This window comes from Mastigoproctus giganteus, chromosome 14 (genome assembly GCF_048544385.1).
Source record: "Mastigoproctus giganteus isolate SK-2022 chromosome 14, ASM4854438v1, whole genome shotgun sequence".
Lineage (NCBI taxonomy): Eukaryota > Metazoa > Arthropoda > Arachnida > Uropygi > Thelyphonidae > Mastigoproctus > Mastigoproctus giganteus.
The window spans coordinates 38,313,011-38,326,212 of NC_143588.1; the positions used below are offsets into that span (position 1 = coordinate 38,313,011).

Here is a 13,202-nt window from a genome sequence, read left to right on the forward strand (position 1 = left end):
TACAATTACAGCAGATCAGTCTCTCAGCCTTTTTACTGCAGTCCTTATATGCATGCCCCATCTGGGCACAATGTCCACATACAACATCTCTTCTACAGTATTTAGATACATGACCAAATCCTAGGTATTTGTGGCACTGAGCCACAGACAATATTTCTTTATATTTATATGCCATCCAGTTGGCATATATCCTCTCTTTCTGAACTATATTCCAAAGCCTCGATCTGACTTCCAAAATACAATTAGACACATTTCCATTTTTAGTATTATTCATCGGAACAACAACATTTTCATATAACTCATTCCTGGTCACCCCACAGTCTTTACAATTCTTTATCCAAATCTGTTCTAAAAGCTTTTCCTGCATATCCTTCTCAATGTCAAACAATACTATTCTAGAGTGAACAATCCTTGGAATTGCATGCTTCAAACCAATTTCCTGAATCCATTGACACCCTCTAATTTTCTTAATATTATCCTCCCCCCCCCCTCTGCCTCGAGCAAAATTCTGCAGTTCCCGATTGTTCTTATATTCTTAACTTTTACTTCTTTCAGAGCAGGTCTTAATTCTTTCAAGACTTCTTGTTTAACGTCCTCACTTGTCTTGAATCTCTCACTAGCAGCTTTAATCAGCACAACTTTTGGTGGCTTCTTGGTTTTCTTCAGTGGTTCTTGAACTGCATTAGCATAACTTTTCTTTTCCTTTTTCTTGCTTTCTAATTTTTCTTTTAATAACAAGTTTTCCATGTGGACATCCATAGCTTTTGTTTCAAGAACATCCCATAGATCTAAAATTGTTCTCATACCAGCAGTTGGAACTTTACTGTGGACATCATATAAATAAGCTCTCAACCTGCCTCTAATTTCTTTGACGTGCTCAAACCCTTCATAATTAGATCTTTCGTTACTTGCATCAGTTTTCCTTCTCTTATAAGAACCTGTTTTCTTTGCACTATCTTGATCTTTCTTCTCAGCACTATTGCCTGCTCTGGTTTTTCTCTTCTTTGTATCACTTGGACCTTGTGAATTACGCTGAAGACTAGAGAGAGAGAGAGAGAAAAGGACCTAAGACTAGGAGAAGTCCTTGTCAGGGTCCGCCCAGAAAACACTTCCATCTCTGTTAACTCTTGAACTTGCGACAAGATTTCTCCCGTTGCTGCAACACCTCTGATATTGCAGCAACCAATTCTTCACTTAAGGCGGCTCATCTGATTCAAGAGCACTCGCCATGTATACAATAAAACCAAATTATGTACAATTAAAAGTTAAATCTCAATTTAGATAAGCAACAACTATTTACACTATATACAAGGCTCAAGAGTCCTGGCTCACAGCTTTTCTGAATGAAATACTAAAAGACTCTGAAATCTATCGGCAGTCAATAAAAACCGTCCACGACCCAATTTTAACGAGTTGTGGTCCCAGGAGCAAAACTCGAGGGCACGGAAACTCTTAACAATTTTCTCTCTAACCCAGAATCAAACAGTATAGCCCATCTAGCCACCCGAGGAAATCTCCTTGACTGCCCACCCCAGACTATGAGGAAGTAGGGCTAGCTAAACTGGTTCTGGCACCAATTAATTATAACAAAACAAGAAAGCAAAATTTTAACTCGCAATCAAATTTTATATCTCTCGGATAACTCGCTTTGCTAAGCACCCCAGAATAGCCCATGGGGCATTTTGAAAGAGAAGTCCGACCAAGGAAAAGAAGAAAAGAAATCTCTCAGGTCCCATTTTGCATTCTTGTAATGCCAAACGCGAGGTTGGGAATGGCCATGAGATAAAGGCTCCATTGGAGAAGAGACAATCACCAAGTTGTGATCTGAGGTGCCTAAAGGACCACTCACTTCGACCGTGCACTTAGAAGGGTCGTTTGTGAAAAAAAAGATCAAGCATGTTGGCTGTATGGTTAGGTTTGTCCGGTATTCTTGTAGGTAAGTGAACAATCTGTGCAAGGTCATTAGTAATTGCAAAAGCCTCAGCATCTCGATCAGCTTGGTCGGTGTGAATAGAAAACGGAAGCCAGCTAGAGTTGTGAATCACCAAGGAAAATTTCCTCACTGTTAGGAAAGTTGGACTGGAGAAAGTCAGTTGCAAAAAGAAGTCGAAGAGCTCCAAGTGATTAGTGGAGTTGGGTGAGTGGTAGAGACAACAGATGAATTTGACACAATGAGGTAGAGAGATTTTAAGCCAGAGAAGATCGAAAAGAGGAGATTCCAAATTACCAAGTCTCTGATAGGGAATATCGGAATGGACATATGCACAAGTACCACCTTTGAGGCAAAAGGAATCATACAGCGAATAATTTGGGTAACTGAGATGAGCAGTAGTTGAATCAACGGATAACTGAGATTCTGTCAGAAAAGGTACATGGGATTTGGCAGACTGCAAGTGGAAATGGACATTGTTGAGATTAAATTTGAGACCACTTCAATTTGTGAAAGGAACTAGGAATTTACTGCCCACAAACTTGTGAATTTCATCTGTCCATCTGTTGTTGTCTTCCAGGTTTTCTTTTAGCTCCTCTTTGGGTACCTTTGTGTTATTTTCTTAGTCCATCTGTCATCATGTCTTTAAGTTGTGTGTCCTGCCGAAGTCCATATCAGTTCTTTAGTTTATTAAGAATGTCCTTTATTTGTGTTTGTGGCATAATCCATGTGTTTCTCTTCTTGTCTAACAGTCTGATTCCTAATATAATTCTTTCCATTCTTTTGGTGAGTGCCCAAGTTTCATTTCCATGAGTCATGGTGGGCAGTGTACATTGGTCCATTGTTTTATGTTTTAGACAAATTGGAATATTGCTCCTCAGTATGTGACTATATTTCTTGAATGCTATCCATCCGAAATTATTCTTCTCTTGACTACCAGCTGTTTATCATTACCAGCTAAGTATATGAAATCTACTTTTTCATAAGTATATGAATATATCTTTTCAATTAATGCTCCTTCAATGATTATATCCCTTTCTCTGGCATATGTGTTCATTCATCATTACGTTTGTTTTAGTCATATTCATCTTTAGTTCAAAATCCTTACTAACTCTGTATAACTGATTAAGATTTTCCTCTAATTCTTTGGGATTGTGGCTTATGATCACAATGTCAACTGTAAATCGTAAATGGTTTAGGTACTCTCCATTCACATTGACTCCTTTCTGCAACCAGTCCAGTCTTCTGAAAACTTCTTCATGGGCAGCAGTAAACAACTTTGGAGATATTGTGTTTCCTTGTGAACTCCTTTCTCAATTTTAAATTTGCTGCTGTCTTGTCTAATAAAGGAAGTAGCATTCTCATATATTTTCTTCAAAATCATAATGTATGGGATGTCTAGGCCTTGTCTTTTCATGATCCATAAATCCCAGGCATAATGGTGTTTTATATTCATTTGCTTTCTCCATTAGCTGCAATATTACGTGAAGGCTATCCATAGTTGAGAATCCTGTCCTAAAGCCGGTTTGCCCTTTCATTCGATTCTCATCAAGTATTCTTTCTAATCTGTTAGTAATGACCCTTGTGAACAACTTGTAGGTGTGGGACAACAAGCTAATTGGTCGGCAATTTCCAATTTCTGATTTATCTCCTTTCTCATGCAGAAAAATTATGTTTGCATTATTCCACTCCTTAGGCATCACACTTTTCTAATGTGTTTTGTGAAGAGTCTTGTCAGTTTCTGTGTCATGTCTCTTCCTCCCAATTTTAACAACTCTACAGTAACTTCATCTTCACCTCGGACTTTCTGATTCTTCATTTTCTTCAGTGCATGTTCTACCTTATCAGGAAGGATATTGGGTGCCTTGTGATGCTTCCCATCAAACCAGACAGAAATTGGATATCTCTTTGATATACTTTCCTCCTTGAGATATCCCCATAACCAAAAGTCACAAAGATTGATGTGACCAAGTGTTCCTAATGGGATGGAAATTAGTGATCATCAGATATATGTTGTGAAGAAGCTGGTTACTGGCTACAAATGTGTAAATGTGCCTCATTCTTCAGAAATCAATTGTTTGCAAACATCCTGTCTCCCAAAAGTAAGCATCACATGATGGTGGAGAAGGTCGCAGTAAGAACACTTGGCTCTCATTGTACATATCTCTGGACTAGGTTTTGGACCTCCTCAAAGTAAAATGATCCAGTTAAAAATATAAAAAACCATACCACATGTAGCTTGGTGTGGTGTAAAGCCACACCAAACTACACATGAGTAATGCGTAAGTATTTCATTGACAACATCTGGAGATGATGTTTCCACACCCAACTGTTACAAGATATTAAACTTCTACTTAATTGGAAATGTGCCTCATTGTTCAACAAGATGTTCTCCAGCCATGTCATCAACCTCCATCCTTGCCAGAAACTACAGGGGTGAAGTCATAGTAGCTGTTGCATCATATTAATCTTGTGAAAAAGGGGGTATCAATAAGTGATGAATAGACTTCATAGACTTTTTTTGTCTATGCCATAATTATTCAAATTTAGTGTATAAATAAATTTTACAGTTTTGATGTCCTAGTTGTACCTGAATAATAATCTATATTTAATAGATCAGGAAAAAGAATGTTGTTTTGTTCTTGCTATTTGAATATTTGTATTAAAAATTGTAACCCCTTTTGTTTATGATTTTCAATATTTCTTATGTAATACTAATATTTTTATTTCCTTAAAAGTTCCAACATAATTTGTTTTTTCTGTTCCATAGAAATGTTCGAATCTGGCGGCAACGAGCAACAAGGCACAGTTACGACACCACGGATACAAAACTTGGTGATGGTGATAAAAGTGTAAATTATGAAAGTTCACTTACTAATAGGGAAGCTGGTTCTGGAGAAAATGAAAAAGCAGAATTTTCTTTTAGCCGAAATAGAGAAAAGAGTGGAGATTCTGCAAAGAACTCTCTTGAAGATCTTAATAAAAAAGACCACTTACTTGAGATACGAATGCAGAAAAAGCCTGATGAAGATTTTGGATGTAAATTTAATGTCAATTCATATAAAATGGTTTTCTTTGTACATGGTGATGGTTATATGTATAGACGAATGGCTTTGAAAAGAGCCCGGCAGGTGAGTGATTTACCCATTGCGTATTTGGAAGCTGAATTTTCCTCTGTATATATATATATATAATGTGTAAAATTAATATTAAAGATAATAATATAAAAGGCAAATCAATCAAATAATACCAAGCAGGAAATTAAGAAAACGCAAAAAAAAAATTATCGCTGTTTACGCACAATCCAGATGACTTCAACTGGGGCCAACCACCCAGACTGGAGGCAAAAAACGACAAGAAGTTCTCTGTTTCTCTAATGATCACCATATGCTAAAATATAAAGTAATTTGAATCTAAACTAAGTAAAAATGTTTGAATCTAAACCAAATAAGAAATTGTAAATGTAAGCATATATTGATCATCGTTGACCCGACAGAGAACATAATTTAATAATTAAAAATTAAAATAAGATTAGATATATAGTATATAATGCATAACTACCATACTTCAAAATAACTATCCCCCTAGTGAGTTAATATGTGGTGCCCCCTATGTGATGGATATCGAAAAATATAAATCAAAATAAATAAATAAAAAATGATTAATTAATTAAATTTAAGTTAACGCAAAGAGAAAAACATGCAGATAGTAAGAAGAAAAACTAATAGACTAGGAATAATAGAACCTGAACTCCATAAATGTGAAAAAATAGTAGTATAGATAAGAAATAGTTTCTCCTATATCCTCGGATTACCCTAATAATTTCAGAGAAATAAGAACAAAGAATGTAGGACAGCTTAAAGACAATACAAGATATAAGTTGTAGCTCAGATATGCCCGGGATCGCAAACCCGTTCCTATAGTAGGACCTTGAGCTGAATTTTCATGTTACCTCAGAGTAAACTTAACTATATACAGTTATAACCATAAAAAAAAAAAAAAAAAAAAATGATAAACTATAATTTGCAGGGCGGTGGGTACAAGTTTTCTACGCCGTAAGACACCAAGAAAGCAAAGTGTATTAATATACATGGTTCTAAATCCGTAATAATGGTAATTATATTAAATTAAAGCGATCGGTTCAAAAAACAAATTTTTGAAATTAATTATGTTTATGGCTTTCCTGAAGTAGTATTTCAGGTAAGCGATAGGGAAATTAATACTAATCAACTTACTGTACAATGCTATTATGTTTACTGAACAGGTTTTATTGTTATTGCAAATAGAAGCAATCCTCAGACATTGGGATAAAATGATATTAGCATGTACTGATTTTGATATATTAGATCTCCAGTTTGTAAGGCCGACTACATTAAAATTAAATGCGTCTCTTTTATTTTATACGTTTACATCTATATTATTATGAAATATTTCTATATGAAGATCAAGGTAATTTGCTATAGTATCAGAACTATTAGTTCTTTCCAATACAAGTTCTTCTGGATATAATTTACTGTAATCCTGAACGAAATGTGGAAAATTTAACACACAATTGCTTAAAAAAAATTGCACTTACGTATCTGAATATAAGTAGGTTATCTTGTAATGCTCTTTCTGCATGATATAGATAGAGGTTTGCAATTATGCAAGATGCTGGACTTCCCATAGGGGTGCCATTCATTTGTAAGTATAACGAAGTTCCGTCATATACGTAATTACTGAAGATACATAAATTTATTAAAGTATCCTAGTAAGTTAAATCAATCTTTATAGTATTTTTATGTTCCAAATATTTATATATATTTGGAACATAATTTGGAATTAATAAATAGGCAGCTTAAAGAAATACACAAACATTTTGTAATTACTCCGGATGATAAAGCTGCTTGCAATTATGCAATTATATGTAAGTCTTATTATATAGAAATTATTAAAAATGAACTGCAGTCTAGTAGCACATATAAATGCATAGCATCTTCCCCTAATGTAATAATCAAAAAACTAATTGCATTACATAAAAAATTAAAGTTAAAATATAATAACCTAAAATATCCGTTTATATATGGTATACCTAAATTTCATAAATCACCTATTGCATTTAGATTCATAACATCATGTAAAGATAGTTATGCAAAAATTCCAGGAAAAACATTAGAAAAGTTACTTAAAATTATATTAAATAGTGTAAATAAAACTATTATAAACACAGTGATCACAGTGTGCTGAAGTGGAATTTACTCAAAGAGGTAACTACCATTAGGGGTAAAGGGAAGGGTTATTGCTTCCGTAAAGGCGACTACGATGGACCGAGACAGTATTTAAATTCTATACAGTGGGACCAACTGATGATGTTACCAACAGCAAATTCAAAATGGGAAGCATTCAAAGAACTTATCTTGGAAGCTACTAGGCTTTACATACCAACTAAGAAATATTGTTCAGGGTTTAGGCCAAAATGGATGTCAGATGAACTAATGAGGCATATGGCAGAGAAGAAAAATGCATGGGATACTTACAAATTAGCACATGACACAGAAGCCTATGATAGATACAAGTTGATATGCAACCAAGTTACAAAGGAGGTTAGGCAGGCGAAGGCAGATTACGAGAAATCCTTGGCAAGGGATGCAAAGAAAAACAGCAAAGAGTTCTTTACTTATGTAAACTCTAGAAGGAAGGGGATGAATCAGATTGGTCCACTTGATATTGATGGGTCAACTGTTGATGATCCTACTCAGGTAGCTGACAAACTAAATGAATATTTTGCATCGACATTCACACATGAGGAGTTATTCAGCGAGGGGAATGCTAGAGGGGTATTCAACTCTAACAGTAAGCTACAGAATCTTGAAATAACTGGGAGTAAAGTGGAGGAGAAATTGTTGAAGATAAACACAAGAAAGGCACCCGGGGTGGATGGGATCTATCCAGTTATATTAAAGGAGGCAGCAAAGAAAGTAAGCAAACCCTTAGCCATAATTATGAGAGCTTCCTTGGACTCAGGGGAGGTACCCATAGACTGGAAATGTGCAAATGTGACCCCAATTCACAAAGGAGGATCAAAGGCTGACACAAGTAATTATAGACCTGTGAGTTTAACTTCTGTTCCGGGAAAATTAATGGAGGCACTGGTTAAAGAAGCACTGCAGGATCATCTAGACAAGACTTCAGTTATAGCTCGAACACAGCATGGTTTTGTTAAGGGGAAGTCTTGCCTGACCAATTTGATTGGATACTATGATGCAGTCACAAAAGAACTGGATGCAGGGAATAGCTTTGATATTATATACTTGGATCTTAGAAAGGCTTTTGATACTGTTGCACATGGAAGACTGCTACACAAATTGGAGCAGTGTGACATTGGAGGCAAATTGCTGCTATGGATAAAGGGGTGGTTGAGGGGGAGAAGACAGAGAGTGGTAATCAATGGACACTGCTCATCGCGGACTAATGTTATTAGTGGAGTCCCTCAGGGCTCAGTGTTGGGTCCATTATTGTTTTCTGTATTTATAAGTGATATTGATGATGGTATATCAAGCTTAATGTCCAAGTTTGCAGACTATACAAAGGTTGGCAGGGTTGTCAAGGACACTACTGACACTATGCTGCTGCAACAGGATCTGAAAAGATTGAGCAGATGGGCTGAGAGGTGGCAAATGAAGTTTAACATTGACAAATGTAAAGTACTACACATGGGAAACAGCAGCCCCAGAGCAACGTATCAAATCTGTGGTACTACACTGACAGTGGTAGAGAATGAAAGGGACTTGGGGGTGGTTGTGCAGGCAGATATGAAGTTCTCTGAGCAGTGCAGACGGGCTGCAAGAGTAGCTCATGGTGTATTGTCAATGATATACAGGAATTTTTCCAGCAGGGATAAGGAGGTGATTATTCCCTTGTATAAGGCAATGGTCAGGCCACACCTAGAGTACTGTATACAGGTCTGGAGGCCTCATTTCAAGAAGGATGTAGAGCTGCTGGAACGAGTACAGAGAAGGGCAACAAGATTAGTGAATGGAACAAAGGGGTGCTCTTACGAAGAAAGGCTTAAGTTTTGCAAATTACAGTGTCTGGAGACTAGGCACCAGCGAGGTGATCTGATAGAGGTGTATAAAGCCTTGAATGGTTTGAGCATGCTCAATGCTGATGGGATTCTTCGTCTAGCTCAGAATAATCACCTGAGAGGGCATAAATTCAAATTGAGGAAAGACAGATGTAGGATAGACGTGCGGAAATTTGCCTTTAGCCAGCGGGTGGTTGGTTGGTGGAACACACTTCCATCCCTTGTCATGGAGGTTGATAGCCTAAATAAGTTTAAGGCTCAGCTGGACAGGTATTTTGAATGAACAGAGGGGTGAAGTGGAAGTGGGTTTTTTTTTTTTTTTTTTTTTGGCTGATGCTGCATAAGCTTGCTTTCTTGCATCAAATGCCTCTACTAATGCTAATGCTAATAACAACTTACCGATTATAAATGCAATTAAAAATAACAATATTCAGCAAATACAAACATTTGACTTTACAGTTTATTCACTAGTATCAATCTTGACAATTTAAAAATTGTTCTCCAGAAACTATATTTGGAACATAAAAATACTATAAAGATTGATTTAACTTACTGGGATACTTTAATAAATTTATGTATCTTCAGTAATTACGTATATGACGGAACTTCGTTATACTTACAAATGAATGGCACCCCTATGGAAAGTCCAGCATCTTGCATAATTGCAAACCTCTATCTATATCATGCAGAAAGAGCATTACAAGATAACCTACTTATATTCAGATACGTAAGTGCAATTTTTTTTAAGCAATTGTGTGTTAAATTGTCCACATTTCGTTCAGGATTACAGTAAATTATATCCAGAAGAACTTGTATTGGAAAGAACTAATAGTTCTGATACTATAGCAAATTACATGGATCTTCATATAGAAATATTTCATAATAATATAGATGTAAACGTATAAAATAAAGGAGACGCATATAATTTTAATGTAGTCGGCCTTACAAACTGGAGATCTAATATATCAAAATCAGTACATGCTAATATCATTTTATCCCAATGTCTGAGGATTGCTTCTATTTGCAATAACAATAAAACCTGTTCAGTAAACATAATAGCATTGTACAGTAAGTTGATTAATAATAATTTCCCTATCGCTTACCTGAAATACTACTTCAGGAAAGCCATAAACATAATTAATTTCAAAAATTTGTTTTTTGAACCGATTGCTTTAATTTAATATAATTACCATTATTACGGATTTAGAACCATGTATATTAATTATGTATAGGATACACTTTGCTTTCTTGGTGTCTTACGGCTTAGAAAACTTGTACCCACTGGCCTGCAAATTATAGTGTATCATTTTTTTTATGGTTATAACTGTATATAGTTAAGTTCATGCTGAGGTAACATACAAATTCAGCTCAAGGTCCTACTATAGGAACGGGTTTGCGATCCCGGGCATACCCGAGCTACAACTTATATCTTGTATTGTCTTTAAGCTGTTCTGTTTTCTTTGTTCTTTGTTGTTATTTCTCCGAAATTATTAGGGTAATCCGAGGATGTAGGAGAAACTATTTCTTATCTATACTACTATTTTTTCACCTTTATGGAGTTCAGGTTCTACTCTATTAGTTTTTCTTCTTACTATCTGCATGTTTTTCTCTTTGCGTTAACTTAAATTTAATTAATTAATTAATTGATTAATAATTTTTTATTTATTTTGATTTATATTTTTACCATATCCATCACATATGGGGCACCACATTAACTCACTAGGGGGATAGTTATTTTGACGACTATTGTTGTTATTACATTATGTCCTGGGTATGGTAGTTATGCATTATATACTATATATCTAATCTTTTTTTAATTATTAAATTACGTTCTCTGTCTGGTCAACGATGATCAATATATGCTTACATTTACAATTTCTTATTTGGTTTAGATTCAAACATTTTTACTTAGTTTAGATTCAGATTACTTTATATTTTATATACTTTATATATTAGCATATATTGATCATTAGAGAAACAGAGAACTTCTTGTCGTTTTTCACCTTCAGTCTGGGTGGGTGGCCCCAGTTAAAGTCATCTGGATTGTGGGTAAACAGCGATTTTTTTTTTTTTTTTTTTTTTGCATTTTCTAAATTTTCTGCTTGGTATTATTTGATTGATTTGCCTTCTATATTATTATCTTTAATATTAATTTTACACATTTTATATACATTATGGTTGTAATGCATAATTGCTCTGCAAGTGCATTGACCCCTAAATATTATTTACAGTTTGTTACAATTATTAACTTTCTTTCCTTATTAATATATATATATATCTTTTTTTTTATGCAAATGTGGAAAATATATTTTAATCCTACTTGTATTAAATAATAATACATCAGAATAAAGCCATCTATAATAGAAACCATTCTACAGTTGAGCCTAAGTCGTGCTAGACTTTCTCTCCACTATAGTATTATAATAGAATGAAATATTAGTTGATATTGGAAAGTTCCCAACTGAAATGCAGGTGTCCACAATGTGCAGGACAACCACAATGTTCATTCCCAAATAAACTAAAAACAATTATAAAATTAGTACTATTTAGCTTTATACTTTGTCTGAGGCCAATCTGATTAATATACTGCTCAACAAAATTAACAGAACAAAATGTTTTTCATGAGTATTTTATTGGAAACAGTGTTGCCAAAGGTGAATATGTATGCTGGTATGCAAATCCAGGTATCCAATAGAAATTGACCTGCCACCATACAGAGCTGCAGGTTATGCAAATTATTCATGCCTATAAAAACACAGGTTGCAATCACATAATTTCATTCCTATTTTTGACTTACTCAGTGGAATAGCCACGTCTCCAGTACTAATAAGTTATCATTGTTTAGATGATTCTTTGAGATGGCAGGCCATTGAATGACTTGAAACTGGGCAAGCAGAGGTGGCACACAGTGTTGTCTCTACACCATGGAAACAGTTTTGTGAGACAGAAACCATTACAAGAAGAGCTGGGCAAGGTCATCCAAAAGCTACATCAACCAGAAGACTTCTGTCTAGCTCTTGACAGCAAGACAGAACCCTATGATGTTCTGTCATCAACTATCTCTTGAGGTTCAACCAGACTGTTAAGAAGGCTCTCAATTCAAGCAGAGTCTATGCAAAGAATTCAGTGGTTTGCATCCCATTAACCCTAAATCACCACAGAGCTCGTCAAAACTGGTGCCATGTATATGTGAGTTGGTGTCCTGACAAATGGGGTACAGTTCTGTTCCCTGACGAGTTCCGTTTTAGCCTACAAACAGATTCTAGACATTACTTCATATGGAGTGGGATAGCCACATCGAAATAAAAGGGACACATGGTGGAGATGGTGTTCTCGTGTGGGGTGGAATAATGATCAACAACCATATCACCTCTTCATGTTTTTGATAGGGGTACCGTAACTGCAAAGAAGTGCCAAGAACATATCCTCGAACCCTGTGTGTGACTTTTTAGAGGTGTGGTTGCCCAGATTTTCTTTTCATGCACAACAACACCACTGCACATAAAGTTCACGTGGTGGAGCAGTATCTTGAAACTGAAGATATCCAACAATTGTGGTGGAACACCCTTGGGCTTCGCATTGCACGCTGGCAATGTCACTCCTCAGTGACTTGGTAAGCTAAAGTCTGTGCTTGTGGAAGAATGGAATTTGTTGCCACATAATCTTATAGACACCCTTCTATTGAGTGTGGTTCACTGCTGTCAGGCCTGTTTAGCCATTGGAGGGGATCATACGCTGTACTGATGACATATGACCATATTTTCGAGCATCTTGTACCGACTTCTGTAATGGGACCTTTTTGCCATGTTTTGTTGAGCAGTGTAGTAAGTAATAAGCTTAATTACTGTCTGTTTTTGTGCACCTCATACCAGTATTATAGATTACAAAGTTTTGAATAATAGGTTTATTTGGCTCAATGTATGAAATATCATTTTCTATAAGTAATTTTTTATTTTAATTAATTTTATTTAAATTTAAACAAGATTGTAAAGCATGTGCTTACCAATTAGTCTGCTATACTGATGACTAAGTGTAAATACAACTTGATTTATATTTAAACAAGGTCGTAATGCATGTGCTTACCAATTAGAGTCTAAGTAGCCACTATGAGAACACTTCTGCACCCTTATATTTTATTGAATAACAGTAATCACGTGGATTTAATTTTATGTGTAATAGTAGTATTGCTTTGAAATTACTTAATAACAT

The 13,202-nt window shown here is 35.4% G+C and overlaps 1 protein-coding gene across 9 annotated transcripts in view; it reads left to right on the forward strand.

Annotated features, from left to right (window-relative positions):
• Nucleotides 1-13,202, forward strand: part of LOC150075069 (paired amphipathic helix protein Sin3a-like) — a 718,000-nt gene that overhangs the window by 686,715 nt on the left and 18,083 nt on the right. For all 9 annotated transcript variants that reach the window (XM_090389145.1, XM_090389146.1, XM_090389142.1 and 6 more), the window contains one exon: nucleotides 4,701-5,061. In XM_090389145.1, coding sequence (XP_090245271.1) covers nucleotides 4,701-5,061 — 361 coding nt within the window. The remainder of the gene's footprint in view (nucleotides 1-4,700; nucleotides 5,062-13,202) is intronic.